The sequence below is a fragment of the Macaca nemestrina genome, chromosome 5 (assembly GCF_043159975.1).
Source record: "Macaca nemestrina isolate mMacNem1 chromosome 5, mMacNem.hap1, whole genome shotgun sequence".
NCBI classification, from domain to species: domain Eukaryota; kingdom Metazoa; phylum Chordata; class Mammalia; order Primates; family Cercopithecidae; genus Macaca; species Macaca nemestrina.
Genome location: NC_092129.1, coordinates 148,191,795 through 148,213,889, shown reverse-complemented (window position 1 = coordinate 148,213,889; position 22,095 = coordinate 148,191,795). Strand labels below are relative to the sequence as shown.

The window sequence follows — 22,095 nt, the reverse complement described above, 5'->3', positions numbered from 1 at the left end:
AAAAAAGTCCTCAGCACAGCGCCTGGTGCGTAAGTGCTCAATCAATGATAGTTTTACAGCTCTGATTAATGTACTTTCATTGGCATGAGAATAGTGTGTTCTTACTATCTGTTCCTTGCCAGAGGGCCAAGTGACACCAATTTTCCATCTAGCTTCTCTTTGAACCATCTTTGAACCTTTCATGGAGAGGATCTGCATGTGAGAATGAAGACAATTCTAGGGTTTCATGGCAGTGGGAAGGTTACACTGGTGCCCTCTTAATGCCTCACATAAGCACTAGCCCAGTTGAGGACACCAACTACCTGCCTTCTGATCAAACTACCCGGGCAAATGTTGGTTCCAATTCCACGAAATCACCCCAAACCCTTCCCTTATTATTACGTTAAACTTTTTGGCCATTTCAAAGTAGATAATAGATCCACAAGCCATTACATTGCCAGGCCCATAGAACAAAAGATCTGCCTTTTCCAAACCTCCTCCAGCAGCCCCCACTACTGTTTCTAAACCCTCACCTGGATGGAGAGAAAAAAACTCTTCTATGCCTTAGTCAACACAGATAGCAGCAGGTGAGAAAAAGAGCTGATTTCTGATGTAACAGAAGCAGACTGAGTCCTGCTAGCTCCAGATACAAAATGCTTTACAGGATGACTGTTAAGAGAGGAAAGGGGTGGGGGTGGGGGAAGAGAATAAGCACAAAAGCAAGCCGGCAAGCACGAGCGCGCGAGCAGATGGCACTTGGCAGGGCTGGCTCTGGAGGAGCGGGATGAACCTCCCCACAAAGATAATAATAAGTTTCTCCTTCTGAACCAGCATTTGATGGAAGTAATAACAGTGGCTCAGACTGTAATCCAGTTTAAAGGGGGAATATATGACATATACCAGCCTCAAACACTTTTTTTTTTTTTTTGGAAGAAAGGACAAACACAATATAAGAGCCATATTTCAAGAAACAAAATAAGTGAATTTGGGGTCCTCTTCAGCTCCCAGTGTAAATCATTACTCCTGTAGTGAAAGAAAGCAAAGCATGTAGCTGTCCTAAAGAACAGCCCCTCGATTCTGCCAGCCATACTCGTATTCCCAGCTGTCCTGAATCAGGTCATTTGGGGTCTTACTGCCCTGTAAAGGCCTTCTTAGAAAACAGTGAAATCTTAAAAATTACTGGCATATAAGAAAAAGGTGTATGTAACTTTAACAGGGCTTTTTTTTCTCTTTCCACACCTCTGTGAATTGTTCTTCATCAGTTTCACACTGTCCAAACAGAAGCTACTCTGGCCCCCCAGAGATGAGTCACAGTGCTAGAATTCACAGCAAGGTTACCCTTGAGTCAACAGAGTGAGCACCCATCCTACTCTGACTTGATCGTCAGAAGCTCTTCAGCTAATCACATAACAAGGGATAATTAAAACACTTTCTAGCCTTCACCAGTATTTGATCTCACTGTTCACCTGGGACAGATAGTTCAGTCACAACTGAGCTGACAATAAGGCCAGCCAAATTCTAACAAAAGCAGGGAGCCAGATTTATGAATCTTTGAGGTGAGTCAGCATATACTTACTTTTCTGACTCCTTCTGACAGCTCCCCACAGGGAGAAACCCCTTTGGGTTGTGGGATGCAGCTAGGGCAGGCCTTCCCCACCAGGGACGGAGCACTGAGTTCAGGGAGCTTACGATGACTCAAGAACAGCTGGGAAGGACTCCAGGGTGTCCAGTTCCTGGCACTGACAGATGTGCCATTCTGTTGACATATCCACCCAGCCCTCATAGTGCAGGTGCCTAAAGCAATCTTTTACCTTCATCCTACCAACCTTAGCAAGTTAAATTGTAACTATGGAGGCAGTAGGAAACTACCTGCCTGCTAAAACTGTGGTCATAGGCTTCCAGAGCATCACGTTCTTTCCCAGACTTGATGGCAAGCAGGGACTTCTCTGGAGTTAATCAGATCTACTGCCAACTCAGCGATCCCTGACACTAGCACCTCAGGCACCCCTCCTACCTAGCCGATAAAGATGGCACCTGAGCCAGGCGCGGTGGCTCATGCCTGTAATCCTAGCACTTTGGGAGGCCGAGGTGGGCAGATCATTTGAGGTCAGGAGTTCGAAACCAGCCTGGCCAACATGGTGAAACTCTCTCTCTACTAAAAATACAAAAAATTAGCTGGGCGTGGTGGTGCGTGCCTGTAATCCCAGCTACTCAAGAGACTGAAGCAGGAGAATCACTTGAACTCAGGAGGCAAAGGTTGCAGTGAGCTGAGATTGTGCCACTGCACTCCAGCCTGGGCAACAGAGCGTAACTCCCGTCTCAAAAGACAAACAAACAAACAACAACAAAATGGCACCTGGGCTGAACGGAAAACACTTCCCAATTCCAGAGCCCCAAAGGTCTCTTTCTTCCTCTCCACTCATTCACAAATAAAAGGGTGCTAATTTACTATAAACACCACATGGCTTGGGTACCTTGAGTGTAAAAATACTTTTATCTTTTTTATCAACCAGAAAAAGAAGTCACTACTTTAAAGACCCAGCAAACACTGGAGCTCTTCAAAAGATGCCATAGTCAATGATCAGATTATATAAGGGTTGTGTATCTTATTTAAACAACTCCTCATTCACACCTTGATACTACCAGTCATCAACTCAATGCAAGCTTTCCCCCAACACAACCTCCAGCCCAACAGGAGGATCGAGGGAAAGCTCAGGTTCACCTACCATCAAACACCTGTTAGTAATGTGGCACCGGGACTTGAATGCCAGCTCCACCTCTCACTGGCTGTGTGATACTAGGCAAGTTACTTAGCCAGCTAAGCTTTAGTTTCCTCATCCAAAAATGAGATACATGTAATGTATCATCTTTACATCTTTGTTTCCTCATCTAAAAATGAGACGATACATGTAAAGTACTTAGCAGCATGCCTAGCCCATACAAATAGTTAAAAAATAACTCTGATATATACCTGATCTCATCACTTCCTCAGGTATATACTTCAGAACCTCAAGCATGCCTGCCTTTATAAATAAATAAATTACATATTCTCAAGCCAAATATAAATGTTTAGGATTATCTCTGCATTTAAGGCTCACATTTAGCAAAGATTTATGATAGATGTCCACTCATATTTATGACATATGTCCTCCATTTAACCAATTCTTTTCAACGTCATTTGTATAATTATTTAATCCCTACTCATCAAAAAAACACACTGCAACCAACTGAACCTATCTCCCATTGTCCATCACCCATACCTCGCGACTGCAGGCCCCTTACTCACTCTGCCCTTGGCACCTCAACTGTTCTCCGTGTCCTTGCTGTCTGTCCATCTTTCCAAGTCTCACCCATCCTCTGAAAAGCCCTTTCCTTCAACTCCATCTCCACTTCATCTCTTTACTCACTCTGCCCTCGGCACTTCAACTGTTCTCCATGTCCTTGCTGTCTGTCCATCTTTCCAAATCTCACCCATCCTCTGAAAAGCCCTTTCCTTCAACTCCATCTCCACTTCATCTCTGCTTCTCTAACTCTTATTGCACCCTTTTAGCCATTACATACAACATAGGCTGGGAGCAGTGGCTTGCATCTATAATCTCAGCACTTTGGGAGGTCAAGGTAAGAGGATCGCTTGAGCCCAAGAGTTCAAGACCAGCCTGGGCAACATAGGGAGATCCCATCTCTACAAAAAAAATTAAAAATTAGCCGACTGTAGTGCCATAAGCCTGTAGTCCCAGCTACCCGGGAGGCTGAGATGGGAGGATCGCTTGAGCCCAGGAAGTCAAGGCTGCAGTGAGCTGTGATTGTGCCACTGCACTCCAGTCTGGGTGGCAGAGTGAGACTCTATCTCAAAAAAACCATACACACACACACAAAAAAAAACCCAAAATACAGATTATACATTTGGACTATGTTGTTCTCTACTGACCAAACTCATACTTCATTTTGACTGAATTGCTCTCTAATTGCTTTGTGCACGTTTCATATCCCCTACTGTACTGCGGGCTCCTAGTGGGTAGGGATCCTTTTATTCCTCAAGTCTCCTAATGTACGATGTACACTGCTCTGAACAGTGCCCAGATGTATGAATATTTACTGATGACTACCTCCTACACCCTATTCTATTCCTAAGGAGCCCTAAGAGCTAGAGTGGAGCTGACTCAACTTTAGCCAGAAATGCCTTCAGAGAACCTGCTCGATGCTTCATATAAATGCTTTCTAGGATTCTGCTTAGATTAAGAAAAAAAGGAGACTCCAATTTCTCTTTGGCATCTAGGTTTCACATTTTCAATGCATTACAGTCAATAGTCTTTTTGGATATTATCTCTAATGGGAAGTTCTTCTCTACAGTTCTTGCAAATGCTACTTCTAAATGGTCCTACAAAGTCCAGGAAAAAAACTAGATAACATATTAATACCAGGAGTTCATCAACTTCAAAAAATAAGTCAATAACCTCACCTTAGTCCAGTCCTTCCAAAAGAAGCAACCCCTGGTAGGACCTCAATTAACGCTGGCAGAAAACACCAGCCCAACATTCCCAACCTTCTGTGATGACTGTGTGCAACCATCACAGAGGTGGTTAAAAAGCATTAGTCCCTAAAGAGGAAAACAATTAATGGTCTCTCAATTCAGGAAGACAAGTGCAGTGCCCTGGCCAGGAACAGCACAGCTCTCTCCTAAAACTGCAGTGATGGCCAAGCCAGAAAGCTTGTAGTTGGGTGAGGCAGCTTCCATTAGAGAAAGCACAGGAGCAATTGGTTTGTTTTGCCTCAATCAACGTTAGTCTTCCCATTAAACCCAACAGACTCAAGTTCTCATTCTAACAAAGCATGCTTAGCCCAGGGCTGGCCCATTTACCACTCAGAACAGTCACAGACTCTGGAGGGTTAAATTCAAGAAAAAATACTAGAGAAATAGGAGCTTAGAAGAAAACATTTTATTTATTAGAGCGTTAAGATGTGAAACGTCTTTCCTCAAATACAGGCAATTTACTCTCTTGCCAATTTACTTCTCTTATATCCTATACAATTAACACTAATCCACAAAATCCTTTGTAATGACCACCCAATCAACCGATAAATCAATCCTTCATTATGTTATTACTACTGAAAGAAGTCTTTCCTATTAGAGCATGTGAAAGAGGACTCACATCACCTAGTTTTCTTAATTTGTCTCTTGATCTAGACCACATTTAAACTACTGGTCAGGCCGGGCATGGTGGCTCACACCTGTAATCCCAGCATTTTGGGAGGCCAAGGTGGGTGGATCACCTGAGGTCAAGAGTTAGAGACCAGCATGACCAACGTGGTGAAACCCCGTCTCTACTAACAATACAAAATTAGCTGGGCGTGGTGGCACATGTCTGTAATCCCAGCTACTTGGAAGGCCGAGGCAGGAGAATCGCTTGAACCCGGGAGGCAGAGGTTGCAGTGAGCTGAGATCACGCCATTGCACTCCAGCCTGGGCAATGAGAGCAAAACTCCGTCTCAAAAAAAAAAAAAAAAAAAAAAAAAAAAGGGCCAGGCGCTGTGGCTCATGCCTGTAGTCCCAGCACTTTGGAAGGCCGAGGCGGGAGGATCACTTGAGGTCAGGAGCTCGAGACCAGCCTAACCAACATAGTGAAACCCTGTCTCTACTAAAAATACAAAACTTAGGCAGCCATGGTGGTGGGTGCCTGTAATCCCAGCTACTTGGGAGGCTGAGGTAGGAGAATCTCTTGAACCCGGGAGGCGGAAGTTGCAGTGAGCCAAGATTACGTCACTGCACTCCAGCCTCGGTGACAGAGCAAGACCCCATCTTGGAAAAAATAAAAAATAAAAATAAAAATAAAATAAAACTACCGGTCAGAAAAATATCATTCTTACAACATAGTCACTTGCCCCTCAAATAAACATAAACTTTATTTTTAAAATTTAAGGTGAATGCCAACATGAATTGAAGCAGGACAGACATAACAGTTTATGAGGTAATATGGGTAGGATGCTAGGCTTAATATGCAGCATTATTATTCAGAGAAGAATACACAGGAATGCTCACAGGACTCCACCACATGAACCACCTACAACAATGAACTCCCAGCATCAGGGCTTTATTCAACCAACCAAAATCAACAACCAGGAACCATCATCATCTTAGCAAACTATGGAAGACACTAATCAACTGGCATAGAGGAAAACAGATCAAGAAATCAAACACCTAGAAGACTGCCTCACAACAATCAGAATATTTAAAATCACAGTTAACTCTACAAACAATTCTCTCACTTATTCACCATATTTGAAAAGTCAAAATATCACTGGGGCCTCTCTGGATTGTGGATAAGAAGTCGATGGGCCATAAAAGACTGAAAAGACATCAACAAGAAGACATGCAAACAGGGTAAATAAAGCAAAGCCCAACAACAATATTTAGAATAAATAATTGAGCAACATTCTTTCTTTTTTTTAAATACTAAAGGTAAAGAACTTCACTCTTTCAACACCCAAACTATAGCAGAGAGACAGGAGTAAATTATAAATGTGGATGAAGCAACATCCACAGGACATGAAGATGGGGGTGGGGAAAGGGGAGAAGGGATGAGCTTTTGCGTTGTTGCTGTTGACAGGAGAGCTGAGCAGTCTTAAACAACCTCCTCTGGGGAGCGGCAGTCTAGGATTCTAGGTTTGCCATGAAGGGGTATCACAAGTCCCAAGGCCCACCACCTACCCCTTCTCTTCTCCAAGGGCACCTACCTTACTGTAAGTCACTACTGATAAGTTGTTTGCGTGACTGCTGGGAGACAGATTTACAGAGTTCTGTGACAGTCTATTCTGGTCTTGCTCAGTTTGGTCAGGAGCAGGAGCCCATGTGTCAGGAGCAGGAGCCCAAGTGTTTTTGCTGATCGAGTCGAACTCGGAGCCCCCAGGGTCTTTTAAGTTGTTTTCATCTGATTGTCGGTTCTTTTGGGGAGAGGCAAAAGGGTTGAAGTTTCCTTCTACCTTACGATGCGGCTGTGTGTTGAACTCCGTTTCAAAAGATGACAGCTGCTGCGTTACTCCTAAAAGTCCACCCACCTCCACACTGAGAATCACCCAGATGACATCTGAAACAAAAAGATAACTCATGTCAATGCTAGGCTTACCCTTATGGCCCAAGATAGCCACCACCCAAAACCCCAAACATTATCCAAACCATAGAATGAAACATTCTTCTATATGCTAGTTTTAAAAGCTTGCTAACAAAGCTGTCTGGTACATTTGCATTGCATGCATAGCTACATTTTTGGTAATGTCAAATTCAAATTCTAGTATAAATTCAGCAGAGGTCTGTGGTAAGATCCATGAAACTCTATTTATAAAAAGCTTACCAGTTGATGCCAATGCACCGTCATCTTTGGAAATCATTATTCCAGAGAACGATCAATAGATAGAAATCAAAAGTTACTCTTCCTAGAATTAATACCTCTTTGTGGTTTTTCACTTTATTTTACACGTATTTTTTAACTCAGAAAATTCAGGACTGGCATAGTTCTGGAGTTTTAAAATGCTTACAATTACGAGAATTACAACTTTACCAACGCTCTTCCCTTTGGGAGCAATTTAGAATGACCATAGGTTGTCCAAACTAGGACAAATGAGAGTGAAAGAGGGACCTATTAATAATTACGCCAGGACCAGCACTTCTCTAGACAAAATGGAAGATACTATCACCCTGGCAATTTGACCAAAAACCACCAAGAATTTGGTGTATTTCTAAAATACCCAATTTAACACCTGCTTTGCTTTTCTGTCATACAGTCATGCATTGCTTAATGAAGAAGGTATGTTCTGAGAAATGTATCAGGTAATTTCATCACTGTGTGAACATCATAGAGTGTACAAACCTAGATGGTAGAGCCTACTACACACCTAGGCTAGATGGTATAGCCTATTGCTCCTAGGCTACAAATCTCTACAGTATGTTACTATACCGTTACTATATTGAATACTGTAGTCAACTGTAGCACAATAGTAAGTATGTGTTTATCTAAACATATCTAAGGCCAGGTGCAATTTTTCATGCCTATAATCGCGGGCACTCTGGGAGGTCTAGGCAGGAGGATCACTTCAGACCAGAAGTTTGAGACTGGCCTGGGTGACCTGGTAGAGACAGACCCTGTCTCTACCAAAATTTAAATATTAGCTGATTGTGGTGGTGCTCGCCTATAGTCCCAGCTACTTGGGGGACAGAGGTGGGAGGATTGCTTGAGCCCAGGAGGTACAGGCTGCAGTGATCTGTGATTGCACCAATGCACTCCAGCCCAGGCAACACAGCAAGACTCTGTCTTAAAAAAAAAAAAAAAAAAAATTACGGACGGGTGTGGCAGCTCACGCCTGTAATCTCAACACTTTGGGAGGTGGAAGCAGGCAGATCACTTGAGGTCAGGAGTTCGAGACCAGCCTGGCCAACATAGTGAAACTCCGTCTCTACTAAAAATTTAAAAATTAGCTGGGCGGCCGGGCGCGGTGGCTCAAGCCTGTAATCCCAGCACTTTGGGAGGCCGAGACGGGTGGATCACGAGGTCAGGAGATCGAGACCATCCTGGCTAACACGGTGAAACCCCATCTCTACTAAAAAATACAAAAAACTAGCCGGGCGAGGTGGCGGGCGCCTGTAGTCCCAGCTACTCAGGAGGCTGAGGCAGGAAAATGGCGTAAACCCGGGAGGTGGAGCTTGCAGTGAGCTGAGATCCGGCCACTGCACCCCAGCCTGGGCGACAGAGCAAGACTCCGTCTCAAAAAAAAAAAAAAAAAAAAAAAAAAAAAAAAAAAAAATTAGCTGGGCGTGGTGGCAGGTGCCTATAATCCCAGCTACTCAGGAGGCTGAGGCAGGAGAACTGCTTGAGCCTGGGAGGTGGAGCCGAGATTGTGCCACTGCACTCTAGCCTAGGTGACAGAGCGAGACTCCATCTCAAAATAAGTAAACAACAACAACAAAAATCTAAACATAGAATAATAAAATATATGATATGAAAGATAAAAAATGATATACCTGTCTAGGGAATTTACTATGAATGGAGCTTTCAAGCCTGGAAGTTGATCTGGGTGAGTCAGCGAGTGAATGTGGACATTACTGAACACTAATGTAGACTTCATAAACACTGTGCAATTAGGCTACACCAAATTCATTAAAAAAAAAACTACAATGTTATGGAAGCTACAGTGTCACTAGGTAATGGGAATTTTTCAGCTCCATTATAATTTTATGGGACTACCATCATTGACCAAAACATCATTATGCAATCCATGACTATAGAGGGAAACCCTACCACCTATCCACAATTAAACCATACATGTATTTTTAAATAGATGCACCATAGGACATTTGGTCATAGTTCAGTTCTTGATTTGCTCAAGTGCCAAAGCTAAGGGTTCAAATAAAATAAGAAAGTAGCAGTTTCCTTTGATGTTCAGCACCTCACTCCAGAGAACAGACACACACACATTCCTGCTGGAAGGTTTTCAAAAAGCAAAACACAGAAAGGCCAAGAAGCTTTTAACTGTGTGAACCCTACTCAAAACAAATACAAAAAATTGTCTAGGCTCCTAAATAACTGTTGAAAGGTTGATAGAAAAATGCAAATACATTCCACCAGTTAGCTACCTAGAAATAGAGATAATATAATCCTAGAACAAACACTAAAAACAAGTAGTGAAGGAAACTAAGGAAAACTCTCTTAGGCTGTGTTTATTCTAAATTTTTAATTTGGGCTGTATATCAAAAGAAGGCAGCCTGGCTGGGCATGGTGGCTCATGCCTGTAATCCCAACACTTTGGGAGGCCGAGGTGGGTGGATCAGTTGAGGTCAGGAGTTCGAGACCAGCCTGGCCAACATGGCGAAACCCTGTCTCTACTAAAAATACAAAAATTAGCTGGGTGTGGAGGGGCATGCCTGTAGTCCCGGCTACTCGGGAGGCTGAGATGGGAGAATCGCTTGAACCTGGGAGGCGGAGGTTGTAGTGAGCCAAGATCGTGCCCCTGCACTCCAGCCTGGATGACAGAGTGAGAGCTTGTCTCAAAAAAAACAAAAACAAAAACAAAAAGAGAATCTCAGGGTATCACACAACCATAAAAACTTAGAGGTTTGGGAGCTGTGTTAAGAACTGGCTGTATCCAAACAGCTAAGAGTCAGGCCCTAGTAAGTGGAGATGCAGTGACATCTGCTGTTCACTCCTGGAATTAGCAACTTCTTTCTCCTCTGAGAAGAAGAAATTAAAGCCACCAGCAGCACTAGCATGACTCACATTCCAGATACACTTATCATTAAAGAAAATATAAATCCTCATGTAAACTAGCATCATAAAAGTTAAACCTCTTGACAACACTGCACGTGTAGTGTGCCACTTCCCTTGAAAATCTGGGACAGTGCTAGGAACAGTGCATCAGAGGACCTGTGTTCAAAGCTCAATTTCATAATCAATCCAATGAAGTGGGTCAATCCAATAGCAGGCAGTCTGAGGACGAATCATTCCATGCTCTCCTATCCTAGCTTTCCAACAAAAGATAGCATTCCTTCATTCTACTATTTACTTTTCCCAAACAGATATGCCCTGTCTTACAATACAGGCTGAGTATTCCTAATTTGAAAATCCAAAACTTTGTGACCACCAATCTGACACTGAAAAGAAAAGCTCATTGAATCATTTCAGATTTTGGATTTTTGGATTAGGGATGATGAACTGATATAACACAAATATTCAAAAATCAAAAAAAAATCTAAAATCTGAAACAATTCTGGTCTCAAGCATTTCAGATAAGGGATACTCACTCAACCTGTAGTTTTACTCCTACTTCTCGTCTACCACCCATCTGTTTTAAAAATAAATTCTTTTGTAAGTACACGATACATTTGGCACACAGCTACTCAGCCACAGGTCATATGCTTCATTCTCTTAGCTCAGGAAACTAAATGCTTATGAGAAAGCTATTATCCATAAATAAGACTAATGACCTACCACCACCCCTTTTCCCTCTTTAGAACTAAAGCATCATTAGGTTGGGTGCAGTGGCTAGTACCTGTAATTCCAGCACTCTGGGTGGTTGAGGCAGGAGGATCACTTGAGCCCAGGAGTTTGAGACCATTCTGGACAACATAGTGAGACTTCTTTCCCTCTCCCCCTCTCCTTTCTTTCCTTTCCCCTCCCTTCCTCCCTTCTCTCTCTCTCTTTCTTTCTTTCTTTCTTTCTTTCTTTCTTTCTTTCTTTCTTTCTTTCTCTCTCTTTCTTTCTTTTTGATGTCTTTTTTTTTTTTAATTAAATTTTTAGTAGAGATGAGGTCTTACTATGTTGCCCAGGTTGTTAAACTCCTGGGCTCAAGCGATCCTCCTGGTTCAGCCTCTCCAAGTAATGGGATTACAGGTATAAGCCACTGCACTGGCCAAAAATGTCTTTAGTATGACTCACCAGAACTTATCATACTTAAGCCACCTCCCCCTCTCTTTGCATTGGCTATTGCTCAGCTCTGTACACGATCTACATAGTTGCTATAAAAGGAAAGTCATTTGAGAAGCCACTGATTTATAAATACCAACAATAAATATCAGTTCTGACCCTCCTAAGTTACTGCTGCAATGGGTTATCATGAACAGCAAAATACACCTTCTACATGGTACAATCTCAGTCATCCTGTACCACTTCCAGACCTTACATTCCAGAATGTGTTCACCCCCTGCCTACTGTATTATTTTTAATCAAACAAATGACAAAATAAAGAAAAGGTAAAGATGACCTAATAAGCTTGTTTCACAGACAATGACCATTCCCAATTCTTACCAGAATGCCTTGATTACTGAGATAAGAACTGGCTGCTAGCCAGATATTTTATCATCTGTTATAATAAAACCACAAGTGTAAGAGATCATCCAGTGAAACTGCTTCATTTTCTAGATTTTAAAAATGTGAAGTCTAGAGGTAAAAGTGATGGGCTCAAGGTCATAATTCAAGTTAAAGCAGACTGAGAACACCCAGCTTTTAGTATAGCTTTAAAAACTCACACCTAACAGGAATGTGGGAACCCAAGTACCCAGGGAGCTAAAGCTATGGTTAAATCAGGCCCATTTCCCAAGCCACACTATCTTTACCCACAGACATATGATCTTTGGCACCAACAGGAAGAATGGACCACAAAATGTCCCAAAGAAGTAGCCAAGGAGGTAGAATCATGTGCCATGAGAACACAATGAGGACTTAGAAAGCAAACGGAGACCCCGATTTTAAAATGTCTGGCCTGAAGGAGATTTTCTTTTAAAGCACCTGAGGCCAGGCATAGCAGCTCACATCTGTAATCCCAGCACTTTGGGAAGCCAAGGTGAGCAGATCGCTTGAGCTCAGGAGTTTGAGACCAGCCTATGGCAACACCAGCCTAGGGAACATGGTCAAACACTGTTTCCACAAAAAATACAAAAATTAGCCAGGCATGGTGGCACATGCCTGTAGACCCAGCTACTTGGGAGGCTGAGGTGGGAAGATATCCTAAGCTTGGGAGGTCGAGGTTGTACCACTGCACTTCAGCCTGAGCAACAGAGTAAGACCCTGTCTCAAAAAATAATAATAATAAAAATAAAAAGCATCAGAGACAGAACATTAGAGCTAGAAAGTACTGTAAATGTTATCTCATTCAACTTGTCCCTTTTACAGATGACAAAACCTCCTTATTATAGTATAAACTTCCTTTTGCAGAAATACATCATAAATTACTAAAGAGAGAACATAGCTTTCCTATTTCTTAATCTTGGACTATAAGTGTAAAAGAGGCCAGGCACAGTGGTTCATGCCTGTAATGCCAGCACTTTGGGAGGCCAAAGTAGGTGGATCACTTAAGGTCAGGAGTTCCAGACCAGCCTGGGCAATATGGTGAAACCCCATCCCTACTAAAAATACAAAAATTTGCCACACGTGCTGGTGTGCACCTGTAGTCTCAGCTACCCAGCATGCTGAGGCATGAGAATCACTTGAACCTAGGAGGTGGAGGTTGCAGTGAGCTGAGATCGTGTCACTGCACTCTGGCCTGGATGACAGAGTCAGACTCTGTCTCAAAAAAAAAAAAAAAAAAAAGTAACAACAACAACAAAACCAAAACCAATCAAATTTTTAAAATAAATGTAAGAGAATAAAAGGAAAATGTTTAACTTGGAGCCCACATCCGTAAATCTTAATGATTCATACTGACATACAAAGACATTATAGATTATGGTCAGATAAAAAATGTCTGCATACATGTAAAAGCTAGCATCACGGTCAAATCACATCATAATCAGCATATACACACATCCATAATTTCTCCAGTAAAATAAAATTCTAAAAATCAGTGCAACATTCCCAAATGGTAAATTTGTTTCTGATGGGATATAATTCTGAAACTGCTGTCCATGTGTACTGGGGCTGAACAAAGAAGTAAAAGGATGTTAGATAGTGGGAACAAGGTTTCTCACTTTTGAAGATATTATAGATAAGCAAGAAAGGAAGGCATTATAAAAATGAATGCTGTGGTACTGAATTAAAGTCAGAGATGTCAATATAAGTTCCTGGTTATGATAGATGAAGAAATACAGAATCAGTTGTAGATATGTCTATATACAAAAGTCAGTGTGCATACATGTATTATCTGGCTCTGTTTGCCAAGAAGGACTAGAAGTTATGACACCCCAGTAGCAATGAACACACCCAGTGCCCAGATTTTGGTTTCTATATAGGATTCTCCAATAAAAAGCACAAGAGCTCCTTGGACAAATGGCTGATTCTACGGCTAGGGCATGGAAAATACAAGATGAATCTGGAACATCCTATAGTACCAGAAAGAAAGTGGTCAAAGAACAAAAGGATAAGGGCATATCACAGGCACATAAAAACCAACCAGAAAGAACTCCCACTGGCCAAAGCTGGAACAATTTGAGCAACATAATAAATAACATAGTTTTAAGTCACAATCCAAAGTATAAAATAAATATACATGAATCCTAGCTGGGTACAGTGGCTCATGCCTATAATCCCAGCACTGTGGGAGGCCAAGGTAGGTGGATCGCCAGGTCAGGAGATCGAGACCATCCTGGCTAACACGGTGAAACCCCATCTCTACTAAATATACAAAAAATTAGCCGGGCATGGTGGCGGGTGCCTGTAGTCCCAGCTACTTGGGAGGCTGAGGCAGGAGAATGGCGGGAACCCCAGGAGGCAGAGCTTGCAGTGAGCAGAGGTCGCGCCACTGTACTCCAGCCTGGACAACAGAGCGAGACTCCATTCCAAAAAAATAAGATACATGTGTTATACACATAAGTGGGAGAGAAGAGACAAACTTCCTCACAGAGGAATTCCAAACAATATATGTAGATACTCCCTGTTTCCAAGAGGTAGAGCTTAATTCCACACATGTCATACATCTCCCATTCCCTCCTTGAGAGTGGGCTAGCCTTACAATTTGCTTCCAAAAAATTTAATAGGGAAAAGGAAAAACAGTAACTCTACAATAGAAAAACCCAGCAAACATACTACTTAACCAAGCCATTAGGGTTAGCATCACCAATGATATTAGATGAATATCAAGTATCCTTGATAGGGTACTTTACCTCTGTGGTATTCTTCCTGAAACCCATAACATCAGTCTAATCATGAGGAAAACATCAGACAAGCTCAGATTACACATCATTCTACAGGATACTTGCCAGTATTCCTTAAGACAGTCAAGGGTCATGAAAAACACTGAAAGACTGAGAAATTGTCACAGACTAGAGGAGATGGGGACACATGACAACTAAGTGTAATGTGGTAGCCTAGATTGGATTCTGGAATAGAAAGAGGTCATTAGTGAAAAAATTGGTGAAATCCAAATAAAGTCTGGAGTTCAATTAATAGTAATATACCAATGTTGATGTCTTTAACAAGTGTACTATGATAATATAAGGTGATAACAATAGGAAAAACTGGGTATATAAGAATGTATTTGCAACTTCTCTGTAAACCTAATGATTACAAAATATAAAGTCCACTAAAAAAATTGGTGCAGTATTAGAAAATCATATTTCAGAAATTAACAGGTAAAACTGCAATAGAGGGCAGGCATGGTGGCTCACACCTGTAGTCCCAGAACTTTGGGAGGTTGAGGTGGGTGGATTATCTGAGGTCAGGAGTTCGAGACCAGTACGGCCAACATGGTGAAACCCTGTCTCTACTAAAAATACAAAAATTAGCCAGGCATGGTGGCACACACCTGTAATCCCAGCTACTGGGGAGGCTGAGGCAGGAGAATCGCATGAACCTGGGAGGGGGAGGTTGCAGTGAGCTGAGATCATGCCGCCGCACTCCAGCCTGGAACACAGAGCGAGACTTCATCTCAAACATAAACAAAAACAAAAACAAAAACTGCAAAAGAGATGAAGACCACTCTCTATGGAGAGAACTGACTAGCAAAAGAGAGTGCTTTGATATCTAGCAAGGGGTAGAACAAGGTTGTAGTAGGGCAAAAACAGGGAACCATCATGTGCCCAAGTCCTTCAGAAGCCTCAAAAACACTGTTTTATCAGCTTAAGACAGAAGCCAGTCCTATCTGCAGGGAAACGCTCCCTTTCCCAGTAAAACATTACAGGTCAGTTAACAGTCTTCAAACTAGGGTTACATCAATGACCGTACAACTGAACCACCATCATCTTGATGTGGATGTTGGGCTGAGGCTGCTTGACTAATCCCAGAGCCTGCTTCTAACCAGCAGTTGTAAAGAGAAACCACTTAAACCAAACAATACACTGCTTCATCAACAGGCCTCCACTTGGTTCTGGGCTTCCCAAGGGGAAAGGTCAGGGGACTTGGGAAAGCACCACTTTCAAAAATCTAATGTACATGGACATCTCCCAGTAGTTAAAGGTATAGCTAAGACTAAACTCCCGGACGCTTCTGATCTTTAGAGCAACCACCACTCCTTGTGCCTGGGAGTTGTGAGACATGAATGCCCTGGTGTCAGAAGGCAAAGCCTGGTGAAGGTCAACATGAAGATTATGGTGGAGGCCACTTCCAGATTTGGAGGTTGTGGGTTCAAATCCTTTAGGAAGGAAGATCAACCGATCTTCAAAGCAGAACAGGAACCTCATATTTCCCCTGAGGATTAAGAAACAAAAGGGGTCTGGCTGCAGTCCACTGCTGAGCTATAAGCTGCAGGCTCATATTTCATCTCTATAGAAAAGCTGGCTATGTACTGTCTAGCTTCAGTGAGAAAGGCTTGAAAGTGGACTGAAACATGTCCCAACAGTAGGCAGTGCAAAAGTCAGTATTATGCTCTTTTCAGGCTTGAACCATGGAGGGTGTCAAAGAGAAGAAGGTTCCTGCTGTGCCAGAAACTCTTAAGAAAAAGCGAAGGAATTCTGCAGAGCTGAAGATCAATTGCTTGAGAAAAAAGTTTGCCAAAAAGATGCTTTGAAAGGCAAGGAGGAAGCTTATCTATGAAAAAGCAAAGCACTGTCACAAGGAATATAGGCAGATGCACAGAACTGAAATTCAAATGGTGAGGATGGCAAGAAAAGCTAGCAACTTCTATGTACCTGCAGAACCCAAACTGGTGTTTATCATCAGGATCAGAGGTATCAATGGTGTGAACCCAAAGGTCTGAAACATGTTGCAGCTTCTTTGCCTTCATCAAATCTTTAATGGAACCTTTGTGAAGTTCAACAGGCTTCAATTAACATGCTGAGGATTGCAGAACCATATACTGCATAGGAGTACCCAAATCTGAAGTCAGTAAATGAACTAATCTACAAGCATGGTTATGGCAAAATCAGTAAGAAGTGAATTGCTCTGACAGACAACACCTTGATTGCTCGACCTCTTGGTAAATATGGCATCACCTGCATGGAGGATTTGATCATGAGATCTATACTGTTGGAAAATGCTTCAAAGAAGCAAATAACTTCCTGTGGCCCTTCAAATTATCTTCTGCATGAAGTGGAATGAAGAAAAAACTACCCATTTTGTAGAAGGTGGAGATGGTGGAAACAGGGTAGACCAGATCAACAGGCTTATTAGAAGAATGAACTAAGGCATCTACCATGATTATTTTTCTAATATAGCCAGTTAATAAACAGTACATGCTCTCAAATTGGAAAAAAAAAAAAAAAGTCAGTATCATGAGCAGGTCTTGACATCTTTCTGTGTGTCTCTTAGAACTGCTAAGGTAGCAGTGTGTGCATACCATTGTGAAAAGAAGGAACTTCCAGTTGTCCTGGTGCTGATCTCTAGTCTCAACTTCTAGTCTGCACTGCCACATAATTTACTCAGCACAGTAGCCACGCTCCCCTGACACATGTGTGGGCACTCAGATTCTTTCACCCCATCTATCAACATGCCACCTACACCTCAGCACCTAAAGGGGAAAAGGGTAGAGACAGGCTCCAGTTCATTACCTTCTCAGTGACTTCTGATTTCTGAGGCTTAGACCCCACCAGCAGCAGAGCACTGCTGAAGGACAACCTCTGGAAACTTCGCATCCTTACCCATTCTCACTTTACCACCTCTTGCCTCAAACGTGCATTAGAAACTTGTTCCTTAGTATTTAGTATTATACCCAGGAATTTCCTTTTAAAATGCAAATGCCCCTCAAAAAACCTTAAATCTAATCATCAGAGCAACAAATCAGATCAACCAATGGGCACAATTTCACACAGGAGAGAAGAGAAGCCTAAGAAACGCACTGAAAGGAGAACTGAAGGGGAAACAACAAAGAAACTATTCCTATTTCACAATTTTTCCACATTATGCCCTATTTAAAAAATACGAGGTTTTCCTTTAAACACGGGGAGGGAAGAGTACAGCAATCATTTAATCACTTATTTATTTCCCTCAAATCTTAGGAAACAAGGATCCCTGCTTCCCAAATCCAGGAAATCAGTGCCATGGAATTAAAAGAGTAAAAACCTGGCTGGGGCTGAAAAATGAAAATCTGTTCAGAATGAAAAAGGAAAAAGCAACTCTCCCATAATTGGACTGGGAGGACAGACACAGATAAAGACAAGTACAAAGTTAAGAGGGAATATTATTTCTCCCAAGGTCATGCAGCAGCAGTAAAATGTCCTAATGACCCTCTCTGTGTGTGGCTACTGCCTTAGTAGCAATAACGCTTCCAGACCTGGTTTGCTATAGCCATCTACTACTGAGGATACCCAGTTGCTAAACTGCCCTTGCTTCATGTCAACACCTAAACCCTAATTATTCCTGTTTTACCTAATCCTGTCTCAGAAACAGCAACCAATCCAGAACTGACCCCTGTCCCACCAAGCATCCCTTAAAGCTTCCTCAGAATCCTTTAGCTAGAACCCAAGCCCTACAAAAGATGCTTCCCTCCTCCTTCCTGTTCCACGGCATTCCACAGTTACTCTGAAGTGCCTTCACTCACTGCATCATTTCAATAATCTGATTTTGTCAAGACTACAGGCTTGTTCCTGGTGATCTTTGAACCCAGATGCCTTCCTCTCCTCCTCCTCCTCCTCCTCCCAGCTCATAGATGCAGAGACCCCATCACCCCTTTCCTTACAGTCTTCCCTCTTGCATGACTGCCCTCCCCTGAAATGGGCCCACCCAGCTCAGCCATCAGCTGACGCCATAAGGAAGGAGAAGAAATGTATTCATTCAATAATAAGGGCATCAGAAAAGATAGAGAAGGAACGACCCTGACAATACAGGAAAACCAGGAGTCTATGGTGTTCTAGAAGCCTAGTGACAAGTGTTCCAAGAGGACAGAGTCACCAGCTGGGTCCAGTGCTGCTAGTAAGTCAAGTCAGTAGATCACTAAGGACAAACCATTGGATGTAGCAACACAAAGGTCACTGGAGAGCTTGAAAAGAGCAGTCTGTTTCAGTGGAGTACTGGGGACAGAGAGCTACATAGAATTTGTGAGAGTAAGAGATCAGGAGGTGGAGACAATTATTACTGGTACATTTGCAAAGAAGTTTTGCTACGAGGGCAGAGAGATGAGGAAGAAGCTATTAGAGGAAAATTAAGAATACTGCATTATTCGTTAACAGCAAGAAATTTAAAACAACTCAAATGTCCATCAGTAGGTACACAGAATATAGACATAGAAGGATCTTCATTTCTTCTATATCACAGAACAAATGAGGATTTCCATTAACTTTTTTTTGAGACAAAGAGTCTCACTATGTCACTCAGGCTGGATGGAGTGTAGTGGCATAATCATGGCTCACTGCAGCCTTGACCTCCCAGGCTCAAGTGATCCTCCCACCTCAACCTCTTGAGTAGCTGGGACTACATATAGGCACTTGCCACCCTGCCTGACTAATTTTTTACTTTTTGTAGAAATGGGGTCTCCCTTTGTTGCCCAGGCTGGTCTTCAACTCCTGGGCTGAAGTGATTCTCCTGCCTCAGCATTACAAAGTGCTGGGAAGATAGGCATGAGCCACCACATCTGGCCTCTATTACTTTTTAAGAGTGCTCTCTAGGATATACATATTAAGTGAAAAAAAGTAGCCAGGCACAGTGGCTCACACCTGTAATACTTTGGGAGGTTGAGGTGGGTGGATCACCTGAGGTCAGGAGTTCAAGATCAGCCTGGCCAACACGGTGAAACCCCGTCTCTACTGAAAATACAAAAATTAGCCAAGCATGGCGGTGTGGGCCTGTAGTCCCAGCTACTTGGGAGGCTGAGGCAGGAGAATCGTCTGAACCTGGGAGGCAGAGGTTGCAGTGAGCCAAGATAGCACCACTGCACTCCAGCCTGGGTGACAAAGCAAGACTCTGTCTCAAAAAAAAAAAAAAAAAAAAAAGTAAGATGAAGATCAATATCTGTAGTTATAAGTTTCTATTAGAAAAGGGGCAAATTTATATACATTTGATAGTGTGTGCTAAAAGAAAAAAACAATGAATAAAAATGAGTACCCTATAGCAGGAGGATGGGACTAGCTGAAGGGGGCAGGGATGGACATATATTATATCCATCTAAATGTATTATGTAAATAAGTTTTGACTTAGGAATCATAAAATGTTTCACATATTCAAAAAATAAAATTAGGTCAAGGTGGGACACCGTAAAAATGGAGATAAGTAAATTCCCTAGGATGGTGACTGGCACAAGGCAGGTGCTCAGTAAGGAGCAAACTGTTAATGCGAAAGTACTTAGCAACATAAGTAGCATTAAAAAACTGTTTACTGTGTTGCCCTGTTGGAAGTTAGAGTCACTGTTAAGGATAATGTCTGAGGATCAGATGTGTCTCATTTAACCTGGAGAACTACAACAATGACAGTAAATTGAAGGCAGAAGAGACCTCCTTACTAAGATATGTTAACATTTAATATTGCTAATTTAAATATAAATTATTGTAGAGCACAGTGGTTCATGCCTGTTGTCTCCAGCCTCTCAGGAGGCTAAGGAGGAAGGATCACTTGAGCCCACAAGAATAGCAACACAGCTACATCCCGTCTCTATAAAAAAATTTAAAAATTAGCTGGGCATCATGGCACATGCCTGTAGTCCCAACTACTCAGGAGGCTGAGGTGGGAGGACTGCTTGAGCCCATAAGTTAGAGGCTGCAGTAAGCTATGATTGTGCCACTGCACTCCAGCCTGGATGACAAAGTGAGACCCTGTCTCAAATACAATAATACATTTTAAAATAATGATAAATTATGTTGATAACATCTGCCTTTGATAAGACTGGACACTAACTTCTTAATGGACACCATCTTTGGTAGGGAAGATATACACAACAAAACAGTAACGGTTTTAAAATCCGTAACACTACTTTATAGGAGTCTGCTCTGCAGACCAACCACCTCCATCAAGATCATGTGGTTTATGTGTTAAAAATACATATTCCTTAGCCACTATCTGCAATGAACTAAAACAGGTTTCATATATAGAATCTAAGAGTTTATAACAACACCTACAAAAAGGGGGAAATCAAATCAAACCTTTAATTCTTCTTCTTCATTAATTTCATTGAAAGCAACGAGAGCATCACGTTCTTACTCTAACAATTGAAAATTAAAGGTAAAGAATTAAGCATTTAACCAGCCTTTCTGGTAGAAATTAAATTTCAAGATAAGTCACTGTTGATGAAGAAAAGGATTCCTCCACTTCAAAAGAATTCCAGCTAATAAAAGTAGAAGGAATCACTATTTTGTAACTTCTAATGAAATGATTTAGGCAATCATCACAAATTGATGAAACCGCTATGCAAAATATTGATTGATGGGTAAGACCTCTGCAATGGAGGGATCAGCCTGTTACCACCTGAATCCTTTAATCTTAGCATCACTAAGAGCTAAAAATTTTTGAACAGTCAAAATAATTTTGAAAAAGAAGACTAACTTATTCCTGATGTCAAAACTTATCACAAGGTGGCCCGGCACGGTGGCTCATACCTGTAATCCCAGCACTTCGGGAGGCCGAGGTGGGCAGATCACTTGAGGTCAGGAGTTTGAGACCAGCCTGGCCAAACATGGTGAAACCCCCATCTCTACTAAAAATACAAAAAATTAGCCGGGCATTGTGGTGTACCACTGTGGTCCCAGGTACTCAGGAGGCTGAGGCAGGAGAATCGCTTGAACCCAGGGGGGACAGAGGTTGCAGTGAGCCAAGATTGCGCCACGGCACTCCAGCCTGGCGACAGAGCAAGACTCCATCTCAAAAACAAACAAACAAACTAGTGTGGTATTGGCAGAAAGACAGACATATAGACCAACGGAATAGAAGAAAGTGCCCAGAAACAAACCTTGTGTATATGGTCAAATGATTTCAACAAGGGTGCCAAAACAACTCAACGGTGAAAGGACAGTCTTTTCAAAAAACGATGCTGAGAAAACTGCATATCCACATGCAAAAGAATGAAGTTGGACCCTTACCTTACGCCATATACAAAAATTAACTCAAAATGGATCAAAGACCTAAACATATGAGCTAAAATTATAAAACTCCTAGAAAAAAGAATAGGGGAAAAGCTTTATCACATTGGATTTGGCAATGGTTTCTTGGATATGACACCAAAAGCTAATAAATTGGACATCAGAATCAAAAACTGTGCATCAAATGACACAATCAACAGAGTGAAAAGGCTACCCATGGAATGAGAGAAAATATGTACAGATCATATATGTCATAAGGGGTTAGT

The 22,095-nt window shown here is 42.1% G+C and overlaps 1 protein-coding gene and 1 pseudogene across 4 annotated transcripts in view; one reads left to right on the top strand and one right to left on the bottom strand.

The window, feature by feature from the left end:
• Positions 1-22,095, bottom strand: part of ILRUN (inflammation and lipid regulator with UBA-like and NBR1-like domains) — a 116,556-nt gene that overhangs the window by 14,606 nt on the left and 79,855 nt on the right. For 3 of the 4 annotated variants that reach the window (XM_011729164.3, XM_011729166.3, XM_071097172.1), the window contains one exon: positions 6,712-7,061. In XM_011729164.3, the coding sequence (XP_011727466.1) occupies positions 6,712-7,061 (350 nt within the window). Of the gene's footprint in view, positions 1-471; positions 649-6,711; positions 7,062-22,095 lie in introns of those variants that run through there. The other variant, XM_071097171.1, reaches the window with a different exon arrangement.
• Positions 16,276-17,013, top strand: LOC112425311 (large ribosomal subunit protein uL30 pseudogene; annotated as a pseudogene).